The following is a 13,356-nucleotide window of genomic DNA, read 5'->3' on the forward strand; positions in this document are numbered from 1 at the left end:
TGGGCTGCTGTCTGTAGGGTTGCGCAGAGTTGGACACGACTGACGCAACTTAGCATGCATGCATGCACTAGAGAAGGAAATGGCAACCCACTCCAATATTCTTGCCTGGAGAATCCCAGGGACAGAGGAGCCTGGTGGGCTGCCATCTATAGGGTCGCAGAGTCGGACACGACTGAAGCGACTTAGCAGCAGCAGCAATGACCCTAACATCAACCTTGGACTTTTAACTGGGATTTGGGCAGTGAGGGGAAATTGACTTGGAAATGAAGGCAGTAAAAATTGTGACTCCAGTTTAAGATTCACCAGAACCTACGGACAGATTAGGCATTAGCTTCTGGGCCCCTTAGGCCTCCCAAGGCCCTGGGAAGGGCCCTAAGAGCTTTGTTACTTGTAATTTATATTTTGTTACTTGTAATTTATATTTTTCTCAAAGAGATACCCCTAAATATCCAAAGTTGGATCCACTTGCTAAAACAATGGATAAAGAAACAGTCTGGCTTTGAGATGTGAATTGAATGAATGAATGAGAGCATCTGTGCTCGAGAACAAAGTAGAATTCAATACTTTTAAGTTTTAAATGGGAAGACTTTATTTTCTAATTCCTTATTCTTAGACAATAAAATCAAATATGGCCTTTGCATGTCACTAAACTTCTATTTTTAACCAATGGACAATCTGAAACAGGTGTCTTAAACTGTCGAGGAGTTACAGACTTTGGTGAGCATCTGATTAAAGAAAAAGACATAAAAATACAAACAATTCTGTGTAAATTTTAAGTATTCCAGATTAAAACATCTTTGATAGATCCATAGTGGGTAAAGAGAGTTAAGTAGCAGCTTGGTCTCCCAATTGGTAACATCCTAATTTTACAAGTGCTAATCCAAACTTGGGTGTACATTAGTTTTTGATGGTTTTTTATCTAAAGAACAACTCTACACATGGACATCATCAGATGGTTACTACTGAAATCAGATTGATTATATTCTTTGCAGCTGAAGATGGAGAAGCTCTTTACAGTCAGCAAAAATAAGACTGGGAGCTGACTGTGGCTCAGATTGTGAACTCTTTATTGTAAAATTCAGGCTTAAATTGCAAAGGGAAAAGCACTAGGCCATTCAGGTATAACCTAAATCAAATTCAAATCCTTTGTGATTATACAGTGGAGGTGACCAGTACATTCAAGGGATTAGATCTGGTAGACAGAGTGCCTGAACAACTATGGACTAATTGTCATGGATCTGGTACCACCTCTATGAACTGGAGAGAGGTTCATAATAGTGTACAGGAGGTGGTGACCAAAACCATCCCCAAGAAAAATGAAGGCAAAGTTGCCTGAGGTTGTCTGAGGAGGCCTTACAAACAGCTGAGGAAAGAGAAGTAAAAGGCAAGAGAAAAAGGGAAAGATAGACCCAAATGAATGCAGAGTTCCTGAGAATAGCAAGGAGAGATAAAGCCTTAAGTGAACAATACAAAGAAATAGAGGAAAACAATAGAATGGAAATGAATAGTGATCTCTTCAAGAAAATTGGAGATACCAAGGGAAAATTTCATGCAAAGATGAGCACAATAAAGGAGAGAAATGGCAAGAACCTAACAGATTAAGAAGAGGTGGCAGGAATAACACAGAACTGTGCAAAAACGGTCTTAATGGCCCATGTAACAACAGTGGTGTGGTAACTGACCTAAAGCCAGACATCCTGGACCCTGGGAAGCATTACTATGTATGAAGCCAATGGAGGTGACAGAATTCCAGCTAAACTATTTAAAATCCTAAAAGATGATGCTGCACTCAACATGCCAACAAATTTGGAAAACTGCAGTGGCCACAGGACTGGAAAAGATTAGTTTTCATTCCATTCCCTAAGAAAGAAAATGCCAAAGAATGTTCAAATTACTGTACAATTGCACTCATTTCACATGCTAGCAAGATTATGCTCAAAATCATTCAAGCTAGGCTTCAGCAGTATGTGAACCAAGAACTTTGAGATGTACAAGCTAGATTCAGAAAAGGCAGAGGAACCAGAGATCAAATTGCCAACATCCACTGGATCATAGATAAAGCAAGGGAATTCAAAAAAATATCTGCTTCATTGACTACACTAAAGCATTTTACTGTGTAGATCACAACAAACTGGAAAATTCTTCAAGAGTTGGGAATACCAGACCACCTTACTTGTCTCCTGAGAAACCTGTATGCATGTCAAGAAGCAACAGTTAGAACCTGACATGGAATAATGGACAGGTTCAAAACTGGGAAAGGAGTACATCAAGACTGTATATTTTCACTCTGCTTATTTAACTTATATAAAGAGTACATCATGCAAGATGTGGAGCTGATTGACTCACAAGCTGGAATCAAGATTGTCTAGAGAAATAACAACCTCCGATATGCAGATGATACCACTTTAATGGCAGAAAGCGAAGAGACACTAAAGAGCCTCCTGATGGAGGTGAAAAGAGTGCAAAACCTGGCTTCAAACTCAACATTCAGACAACTAAGATCATAGCATCCAGTCCCATCACTTCATGGCAGATGGGGAAGAAATGGAAACTGTAGCAGACATTTTCTTGGGCTCCAAAACTCTGGACGGTGACTGCAACCATGAAATTAAAGGGCGCTTGCTCCTTGGAAGAAAAGCTATGACAAACCTAGACAGGGTATGTTGGCAAAGGTCCATATTGTCAAGGCTATGGTTTTTCCAGTAGTCATATACAGATGTGAGAGTGGGACCATAAAGAAGGCTGAATGCTGAATAATTGATGCTTTTGAACTGTGGTGCTGGGGAAGATTCTTGAGAGTCCCTTGGACAACAAGGAAATCACACCAGTCAATCTTTAAGGAAACCAACCCTGAATATTCATTGGAAGGACTGATGCTGAAGTTCCAATACTTTGGCCACCTGATGCAAAGTGCCAACTCCTTGGAAAAGACTCTGATGCTGAGAAAGATTGAGGGCAAGAGAAGGGAGGACGAGAGGTTGGATGGCATCACTAACTGAATGGACATGAATTTGAGCAAACTCTGGGAGATAGTGAAGGACAGGGAAGTCTGGCATACTGCAGTTCATGGGGTTGCATAGAGTCAGACATGACTTAGAGATTAAACAACAATCTAAAAGAATGACAGGAAACCCCTGGGTGTACTGAGGTTTGCTATTTTCACTTAATGATAAGTGAGTTTTGTGTTTGTTTGTTTGTTTTTTTAAATTGTGGTTGCTGAAACAGACTGATACTACTTACAAGTTTCTTCAACAGTGTTTGATGTTTGAAGGGTAGCAGTGAGAACTAGGAAGGCAGAGAATAAAGAGCCAACTTTCAATGAGCCAGATTTGAAAATTAACACTCCTGGTTAAGAGACTTTAATTCTCGTACCTCTAAGAAAAGGTGGGGCATGGGACTATTTTTACAAGGACTTTTCCTATGGCTGCTAAGTGTAATTATCCTTCCCCCTACTCTACCTTGGCTCAGTGGTAAAGAATCCGCCTGCAATGCAGGAGACACAGGTTTGATCCCTGCATGGGGAAGATCACCTGAAGAAGGAAATGGCATCCCACTCCAATATTCTTACCTGGAGAATCCCACAGACAGAAGAGCTCAGTGGGCTGCAGTCCTTGGAGTCACTAAGAGTCGGACACGACTGAGAGACTGAGCACGCGCAAACACTCTACCTTACCTCCTCCGTTCTCAGCAGATGACTCTATTTTGAGAAAATAAGCAAAGAAAATAAGACTTTCAAACATGCACTTTCATAACCTGCTTCTCTACCTCTAAACTTTACCTCTGGTAATGCACATCTTCATCAGCCTACCTATCTCAGAGGAAGGGCTGCCTCACTTCCTACTCAAGACCAACTGTTTTTATGCTTTCACTCAAGTGCTTCTGTGTTTTCCATCGGGATACTTAACATTTTGTACATCTTCCAAACATCCTTCCACTGATTATTTCCTCCTTAGCCTACAACAGTGGTTCTCAAAGTTTTAGTCCACAGACCAACAGCGTTATCATCACTTAAGAACTTGTTGGAAAAGTGAAGTTCTTGAGCTCCACCCCAACCATTCAGCGTATGGGGGGCCACGGAGCAATCTGAATTTTAATAAGCCTTCCAAGTGAGGCTGATGCACTAAAGTTTGTGAATCACTGGCTTACAGATATATTCAAGTATCCATCATCCTTAAAAAAAATGTTGTCCCACTACCTTGGTCGTGTTATGACCTTGTTTTCCTCCCTCCATTTTCTGCCAAACATCTTGAAAGAATAGTACAGTCTGTCTCTATTTCTTCTACTTATTACTCATTGGCTTATGTCCCACTGGTCCTCTTGCCAAGGTCATCAGTGACCTCCTATTGCTTAATCAGAAGTTCATTTTCAATCTTCCTTTTACTTGATCTCCTTACAGCATTTGAACCTTGAACACTCCTGGTTGTTAATTTGTTTCATCTCTTGACTTCCAAGATTCCATTCTCTCCTGGTCCCACATTTATCTCACTTAGCTTTCTCATTGTTTGGCTCTTCCTCTACCTGCACACCCCAGAATTTCATTTCCATTTCTACTCACTGAGCTACATGCTCTTCCTGTGTGGTTTTATCTACCTCTGTGGCTTCAACTTCTATCTGACTGTTGATGTGCCAAACTGTCTCAAATCGCTCCCAACTGATCAATGTGTATTTTCAGCTATTTCTTAAACGTCTCATCTTTTGTCACAGACTTGCTCCACTTAATAACTGTCTCCATCTCCCAGGTTAGCAACCATCGTGTAACTGATAATTGCTTCCCTGTACCATATTATTGATTCTACTTGTGTAGTGTCTCTAGAACCTGACCTTTGTATTCACTTCTACTGTATTCACTGAATGAATAGGAACATTTCATAGTATGCGTATACCAGGCGAAGTAAGTGGGGACTAGCTGTTGGGTTGTTTCTTGGCCTATGTTTGGAAGTAGACTAAATGTACAGAGTGGTAAGTAGTGGTCAGTAAGATTGTTTGCTTTAAATCTGTGGCATTTCTGGACCACTGGCCTAGGTCTAATTTTTTTCTTGTGTTCATATCTCAATGGCTGAGGCCTAAGACACCAGCAGATATGAATTGAGTTATTCCTTTTAGCCTATGGCTGAGGAGCTACCCCAATCTAAAACAGAGAAGATTTTCATAATTTAAAAAATTTCCCACATTTTTAGTGCAGTTCCTTGTTCAATGGGGACCCACTTTTTGTAAAATTGAAAGGCTTGGGAGCCACTGTTGAGCAGACCAAACCATCCTCAAAGGTGGAGGAACATGGAACAAGCTCAAAAGTCATTCTTGAGACAAGTAGGATTTCTGTCTTTAAATCATTAAAAATTTCCTAAAATATCTTATTTTGTATCTTTTTGTTCTAAATTCCAAGATAAATTATATGAAAGTTACTTCTAGGACCTTGCTACTATTCTGCATCTTCCTATTGTAATCATTTTCTTAAATACATGTTAAATGACACAAATAAATTTAATAATGACTTTGATATCCTTTATTCAAAAGAAAACATGAAGTTGCCATGGATTAGGGGAATAGAGTGCCTCACAAGCAGTGGACCACTCTTGCTGAGGGATTTGGGGCAAGAGCAAGTTTTATAGAGCTTTAGAAGTGGCAACGTGGAAACCGCATGATTGGCTCGGTGGTCAGAGGTTTCCTTATAAGGCTATTAGGTCAATCAGGGAATAAGGAAAGAGTATTTGGCTTAATTGTCTGAGGTTGCATATCTGTTCTTACTTAGTTATTAAAAATTCTTGCAATTGGGGATTTTCTGGCTTGATATACTCTATTTCTGGGCAAGTGGAGCATTTACAGGGACATGAATATTATCTAAGTTTCAGTTTGCTGATTTGGCACCCGAGGCAGGAGTAGCTTCACACTGGGCTTAGAAAACTGTTTCAACAATGGATTACATACATTTCCAAAGGTCTGATAAAGAAGCTTTTGGCTCTATCCTTCCCAGGATTTCACAAAATGTGGGTTATGGGTTATATAAATAGAAAAGATAAGGATTGGTTTTCTATGGCAGCCATAACCAAGTACCACAAACAGAGTGACTTAAAACAACAGAAATGTGTTTTTTTGGAGTTCTGGAGTCTGGAAGTCTGAAATCCAGGTGTTGGCAGAGTTGGCTCTTTCTGTAGGTTCTAAGGGAGAATCTATATTCCTTGCTTCTCTCCCAGCTTCTGGTGGTGGTTGGAACTCCTTGGTGTTTCATTTTTTGTAGATTAATCACTCCAATCTGCCTCTTCGACATGGCCCTCTCATTTGTGTGTGCCCTCTCTCGTTATAAGGACATCAGCCATTGTATTTAGGGCTATGACCTCATCTTTATTACATTTGCAAACCATGTTTCTGAATAAAGTCATTAGCAGGCAGGATTTGTGGGGGACACTAGCCAACCTAGTACAACAAGTTATTCCAACAGACTAACTATAATAGAAGTTACTTGTTTGACTGTGCTGGGTCTTCCTTGGGCATGCAGGCTCACTTGTTGTGGTGCCTGGGGGCTCTAGAGAATGTGGGCTCAGTAGTGGTGATGCCTGGGCTTAGTTGCCATATGTGGGATCTTAGTTCCCTGACTAGGGATCTGCACTGGGAGCACAAAGTCTTAGCCACTGGACAACTAGGAAAGTCCCAGAAGTTACTTGTTATAGAAGAATTTAATTAGAAGTGAATAGCAAACATCCTTGCATTTGAATCTAACACTCAGATTTTTCTAAACTCTTAAATTTTTGTTATTTTACACTTTGTTCCCTGTTACAGAACTATTGTTCTAATGTTTCTAAAACTAAATTATACTTCTACAAGAGCACCCTGGGTCTTATGACTATAGTTATGGATGTTTGCAAAGAGAAAGAGGCCAAAAGGTTTATTTTATCAATATTGATAGTATACTTTCCAAGACATAAATCTCCACCTAACTTTTTCGCTAGGTTAACAACTGTAGTTAACTTAGAATCTAAGATGAGGTACATTTCAAAAGATGTTACTCTTTGTTAGTGACTCTGTGTCTGAATACTGTTATCTACTGTGACAGGAATAACTCAAAAGTTATAAATTCATATATAAAAAAAGCTTTAATTCTCTTTAAACTGAACTTGATTGTTTTATTTTTTAATTATCAAAAGCTTTATTTGTTGTAAAGCAATTATCATTCAATAAAAAATAATTTTTTTTTAAACTTTATTTGTGCAGTTAAGCGGTAATGCCCAATAAAAACAAGCCAGGGCCTTGACTCAGATCTTAAAACTGCAGAATGGAATGGATTCACATTGTGCAAGCTGTAGATCAGTCTGTGATTCAGAGGTTCTTACTGTGCCAAAGGCAGCATTGGCATGAATAGTAACCTGTCCAAAGGTTACGGAATAAGACACAAAGAAAACCAAAGCCCCAGTCTTGACAATTCTTGTCACTTGCCTTTCCATATTTTATTTTGGCTCCTTTGTTGTTATTTAGTTGCCAAGTCATACCCACCTCTTTGTGATCCCATGGACTATAGAGGAGCCCACCAGACTTCTCTGTCCATGGGATTTCCCAGGCAAGAATGCTGGACTGGGTTGCCAGTTCCTTCTCCATTGACTTGTTTTTATTTAAGCACTTCATTTCTGTCTCATGGAAGAAACCTTAATCTAGTCATTTTCACTTAAATTCAGTCAAATTCAGTCATCTTTTAATACATTCTAGGTTAAAGGTTGCTTTGAAGATTGTTTGCTTCACCTCTTCTATCCTGGGCATTATACCATTCCAGTCTGTCTCATATCCAGCATGGTAATGGCTCCAGACTTGTAGGGCCCAGTTTCCCAGTAGTGGAGCCTCTCGAGGATCATCAACTCCAGTTCAGCTAACTTCTGTACTCTTCACAGCTATAACAGAAAAATCATCCATTTAGCTGTTTGGGGGTCTTTTGGTGTCATGAGGACTTTCTGTAAGGCTACTTTAGGCTCCTCATATCCAAACACCCTAAGCAACCACCTCAATCTTCCATTTAACCTTGAGTTCTCGTGTGGGCTACTTTTTCAGATAAGCTGGTTTGAATCAGGGAACAGATCATCTCTCCCTCATAATCCTGAATGAATCCTGTATGTGTGTGTGTGTGTAGAGGGGATGGTTCTGTCACATTCCCCTGTGGTTGGACTTTAGGAGGATCCTGTGTGTGTGTGTGTGTGTATAGAGGGGATGGTTCTGTCATATTCCCCTGTGGTTGGACTTTAGGAGGAGACAGGGATCATGGCCTTTTCTTGGGGATACTCATCAGTGGCTGATCCTCCCTCTGGCTTCCTCTCCAGCTCTAGCCTTTCTCTCCTGAATTCTACTTAACTAGTATTGGGTAGGGGTAGGAAAAATGGATTTTCAAATATTTCTTGTCTTCTACCTGAACTGTGACTTCAGAATTTTGGAATAAAAAATTTAGCATCCTGTTGTCTGTTTTCTTTGGATCTGCTTCCCCTCAGGGCAGTTATTGCTTCATATCCAAGGTGTGAATGAGGAATTATCACAGGTGTGTAAAGAGGTGGACGTGGAAAGTGCAGCATGGCTTAGCTCACAGAGTAATCTGGTTCTCTGACACCTTTCTTTTTATAATTCTTGCTCCATCTACTCTGATAAGTCCTCCTCCACCTAAAAGTAGGTGTTCCCCCAAATTTTTTTCTCTGTAGACTCTTTGGATAATTTCATCTACCTAATACCTTCAGTAATTACCTCTCTGCCCTAAATCCCAATTTTATGCTTTAATCCTGAATTGGTTCCCAGTTAATGTTTTTTGATTAATGTAAATAAACTCAGAATTAGTTTTTATTTACTTAGGTTCTAAGTGTAAAGCACTCAAACGTTTACACTTGCGTTGCAGTGATATTCCCTATTTTTTAAAAAAAAATTGACTTTTCAAAATCCTAAACTCTTAAATGAAATTGTTAACTACATTTTGGCCTTCTGCTCATATTTGTATTGAATCTGCTCATATTTTGAAGTTTGAAGGAGTTATCTGTTGTAGTTCAGGAGTATATTTGCTATCCTTCTTTCCCAACTGCCCCTAAGTCTCTTTGAACTGCTCTAGAAGTCATCCTGTCCAACATAGAGGCAATATTTCCTGATAGTGCTTTTACAGAATTGCAAAGTCAAAGTTGACCCACTGTGCTTCTAAGAGAATTCTTCTAAGGTACAGCTAATGTAGAGTTAAGAGCTTAGTCCTGGCAGCCAGACAGTCTGGGTTCAGATTGTAGCTCTATCACTAATTACTTGGTCTGTGACCTTGGACAATTTATATAACTTATCTGTTTCTTTATAGAAACGTGAGCAATAAAACTCCCTAATTCATGAAATATTTGTGAAGATTAAGTGAATTAACCAGTGAAAGAAATGCCCCATACTTAGAAATATGTAAAGAGCTATTATTATAACCAGTCATCTTTTGCTATTTTTCCATATCTAGTTATCAGCCTTGGCCTTTGTTTATTAGGCCAGACTAGCTGTTTAATTTTTTGAGTTCTTTAAAAATTCAACTTTTTCAGATAAAGATAGGATATATCTTGTACATTTCACACACACAAACAATTAAGGAACTGGTACACATTGTAATGATTTCCTTTCAACAGCTATTAAAGCAGTAGGTGTGAAAATGTTTGTGCTTGGCCTAGAGTAGGGTCAGCAAGAGAGGAGACTTGAGTGTGACGTTCAAAGGAAGGAAGCAGGATTTGATAGCCTATTGATATACAGAGGCATCACACCTCACTCTAAGGGACCAACCTTGGGTGACTGGGGAAGTTAGGAGTGCTGTGTTTATTTATTACTATGTAAAAATGATCCCAAAATGTAATGGGTTAAAACAATAGCCATTTATTTTCTATCTTTGTTCCTGTGGATCATTAATTCAGACAGGGCACAGGAAGGGATGGCTGGTCTCTGCTCCATGATGTCTAGGGTCTCAGCTGGGAAGTTTGGAGTCCGAGGACTGGAATCATTAGACAAACTTCTTTATCCATATTTCTGTCTAGACCTAGCCTGGGAGGAGAGAACACAGACCCCACCTCTAATTGGAGGAGTGAGCATAAGTCATATTGAAAGAAGAACTTGTATGGTGAGCTAATTGTATGATTAGGCCATTCTCTTGCTGGCTGTACATCCCCTTCACAGTCAGACCCTGCTTCAGCTACATCCTACTCACCTGACTGATCTTGCCTCTTAATCATAGAACCTGATCAGTAAGTGCCTACATAGTTGCCCCCACCCCAGCTATTGACTGTTGTAATCTTTAAATCAGAACAACTTCACAAAGATGGTTTATCAAAGGGGCAGTGAGGGTTGTGCTCTTCTGCTGGTTTCCCTTCTGCTGGTAACCAATGAGCCATCCTGATATCAATTTTCTTTGTAACAATTCCCTCTTCTGACAGGGAAGACTCTTGCCACGGCCAACCTGCCATCTGCCACACATAAGAGTGTTTCTCTGTAGAACCCTCTTGCTTCTGGTGTAAGTAAGATTCCTTATCCAATAAACCATTGATGTCTCTCTTGCTAACTCTGTGTTCCTTCCATCTTGAGGCTGAGCAATTAAAAGGCTTTCAGTGCTGCTGGGCTCAGGTCAACCCTAACTTTAAGTGTGGTCAACTTTGAAAAATACAATCTCCCACTTGTTACAAAACCTAATTAAGGGTGGGGATTTTACTTTAGGAAAAACGTGTGTTTGCCTTGTGGTAAGTAAAGTCCTCGGGATACCCCTATGTTCTGCGTAAAATAAATATAGAGAATTCCTTGGTCCGCCAGTGGTTAGGACTCTGCACTTTCCCTACTAAACGTCTGGCTTCAATCCCTGGTTGGTGAACAAAGATCCCACAAGAGGCACAGACCACGACGCCCCCCCCCACCACCCCGGGAAAAAACCCCAGACAACAACGACAACAGCAAAACAAAAGAAATATAAAAAAATAATAAAGGAAAATAATGTTACAAAGTAATAAAGTTTTGCTTTCTCCAGATGAAGATCCAAAATTAAGCAATGGGTTCCCCAAAAGCCAGAATAATCATAGTTAACAGTATTATCATTCTCTGGAAATATGTATAAGAAAGCAATACCACATAATTATTCCAGTCCAGACCCCACCTCTACCACTTTCCACGCAATCATGGACAAAAAAACATTAACTTCTTTGTATCTGAGCTATCTCATTAGTTAAAGAGTAGATAATAACATGTAATTTATGGAGTTTTGATGAAGGTTAATATAGCTAATTGTTCAAAGTCATTAATGTTTTCTATTCCTCTTCGTCCTCCTACTTAAGCAATTGAAAAATTATCATAAGTGAAAAGCTAAACTGGATTGCTTAAAAATATTTTCATAAATTTCCTTTGTGCTTTGCGTGTATAAGTGAGAAAAACAGGCTCAGGTTACACATAAACCACGGGGCCTCAGTCAGAAGTGGCAGGAAACCAACCCAGCGCCACGTCAGGCGGCTTTTGCACAGGCGCCTCCGCCCCTCGGAGGCTCCAGCGCCAAGCCCCGCCCGACCCCGCCTCCGCTGCCGGCCAATGGCCGCCGGCCGTCGCGGTCCGAGGCTGCTATTGGAAGAGGCGGTGCAGCGGAAGGAGCTGAGTCGGGGTCGCGCCGCGCAGCGCCGCGCCTGCTTGCCCTTCTAAGCCGGAGACAGAAGTCGGCGGTCATGCCTGTGTTAGCGGCTCTTCTGCGGCGCGGCGCGTGCGGGCGCGGCCTCCTGCTTCAGAGGCGGGTGCAGGTGAGAGGGGCTGGGACTCGCTTCGTGAGGCCTTGGCTGCGGCCGCGCGGCCGGAAGGAGCCCTCAGTGCGGGCCTCGGGAAGACCTCCGCCCCCGCCCCGAACCCTGCGCTCGCGTCCTGAAGCGCAGGCTCCTGGGCAGCGCTTCCATTCGCCGCGGCCCTGTCGGAGTGTAGGCGTTGGTTTCTAGTGTCAAAGCGTGCAGGTGTTCTGACGCGCAGAAAGGTCCGGGACTTGGTCTCGACCTTGCCTGACGGGTAGCGAAGTCCGGTAAAACTGCTTCCCAGCTGTTTCTGGAAACATATCTGTGGACGTTACTGTCAAGAGGTTTTAATTTGATGCCGTAGGTAGTCATTTTGGGTTTACAGAGTGATAATAAATCGATGTGTCAACTCGGAGCAACTTCAGACCTATTAGGGAAAATAAACAGCTTCTCGGTTTCTTGATGCGTAGCGCTTACGTACCAAGGGTTTCCAAAGCCTTGTTTCTGTTCTGGCTTGTTGTGCTTAGGAAACACAGGAGCGACAGCCTTGGAAGAATCTACTATTTTCCATCCATCAGAGCAAGCTAGCTCGCATCACAGGTTTAGGGTCTGGCAAAAGCCAAGGAGTAGGTCTAGAATTTCAGGGTGTGGTTGTGAGGCGTGACTTTTCTAGTTCGGTTGGAGCAGTAAAGTTTGAAATCTAGTTCTATTGTTAAGAGTTTGAGTTTGACTTAAGTCAATGAGGACCGTTTATATTTTTGTTATTGTCGTAGTTAGAGGTCTAGGACGATTGAAGTGGGGGGAAATCGCAAGAGATTGTGAGAGAATAAATATAGAACTTGTCGAATGCAGAGTGAGAGTGAAGAACCAAGGGAAAAGGAAAAGTCTAAAATTAATCCTGGGTGACTGAGATAATAGAAGTCAGCATAACCTAAGTTTCAAACCAGAGTTTACTAGGTGAATTAGGTGAAAATAGGTACGTAAGTTTGTAAAAAAACAAAACATAAACGAAGTGCGGAACCTTCTTAATTTAGTTTAATTAACAGCTCAAAATCAAACACAAATGTTGCTGATGAGAAAAATGAAGATTATATAGAGTGTGAGTTGTGGTGTTCATTTATTACTTAAGTGGTCATATACTGAAGCATGGAGATACAGTTTGTTTTAACAGGATTTTCAGTATTCCGTGCCGTTTTGTGGAATGAAAGGTAATCTGTAACCTGTTAACTGGCTTTTTCTCGTTTGCCTTCGAAAACACACAGATCTCCCTTAATCGGCAACAGACTTTTATGGACTTAGAGTTTTTTGCTTTCCAACTGGAATTGCTTTTTTCTTATGGTCAAAAGAGTAGTCCTCCTTGTCACCCTTGTTTACATCCATTTCCCTTTAAACCTCTGCAGTTAGATTTCTAAACTACTCAACTGAAGGGTATCAGTGCATTTCATTTCCTGTGTTTCTTCTTCTTGACCTTTCTTTATACTATATTTGACAGTGTTAATGGGGCTTCCCTGGTAACTCTGTGGGACTTCCCTGGTAGTTCAGTCCGTGAAGAATCTGCCTGCAATGCAGGAGACGTGGTGTTCAATCCCTGGGTCAGGAAGATCCCCTGGAGAAGGAAATGGCAACCCACTCCAGTATTCTT

At 41.0% G+C, this 13,356-nt stretch overlaps 1 protein-coding gene across 1 annotated transcript in view; it reads left to right on the plus strand.

Annotated features, from left to right (window-relative positions):
• The first annotated feature begins 11,591 nt into the window (after positions 1 to 11,591).
• ACAT1 (acetyl-CoA acetyltransferase 1) overlaps positions 11,592 to 13,356 on the plus strand; it is a 31,008-nt gene continuing 29,243 nt past the window's right edge. The window contains exon 1 of the mRNA XM_027979167.3: positions 11,592 to 11,732. Coding sequence (XP_027834968.1) covers positions 11,661 to 11,732 — 72 coding nt within the window. The 5' untranslated portion in view covers positions 11,592 to 11,660. The remainder of the gene's footprint in view (positions 11,733 to 13,356) is intronic.

The sequence above is a fragment of the Ovis aries genome, chromosome 15 (assembly GCF_016772045.2).
Source record: "Ovis aries strain OAR_USU_Benz2616 breed Rambouillet chromosome 15, ARS-UI_Ramb_v3.0, whole genome shotgun sequence".
NCBI lineage: Eukaryota > Metazoa > Chordata > Mammalia > Artiodactyla > Bovidae > Ovis > Ovis aries.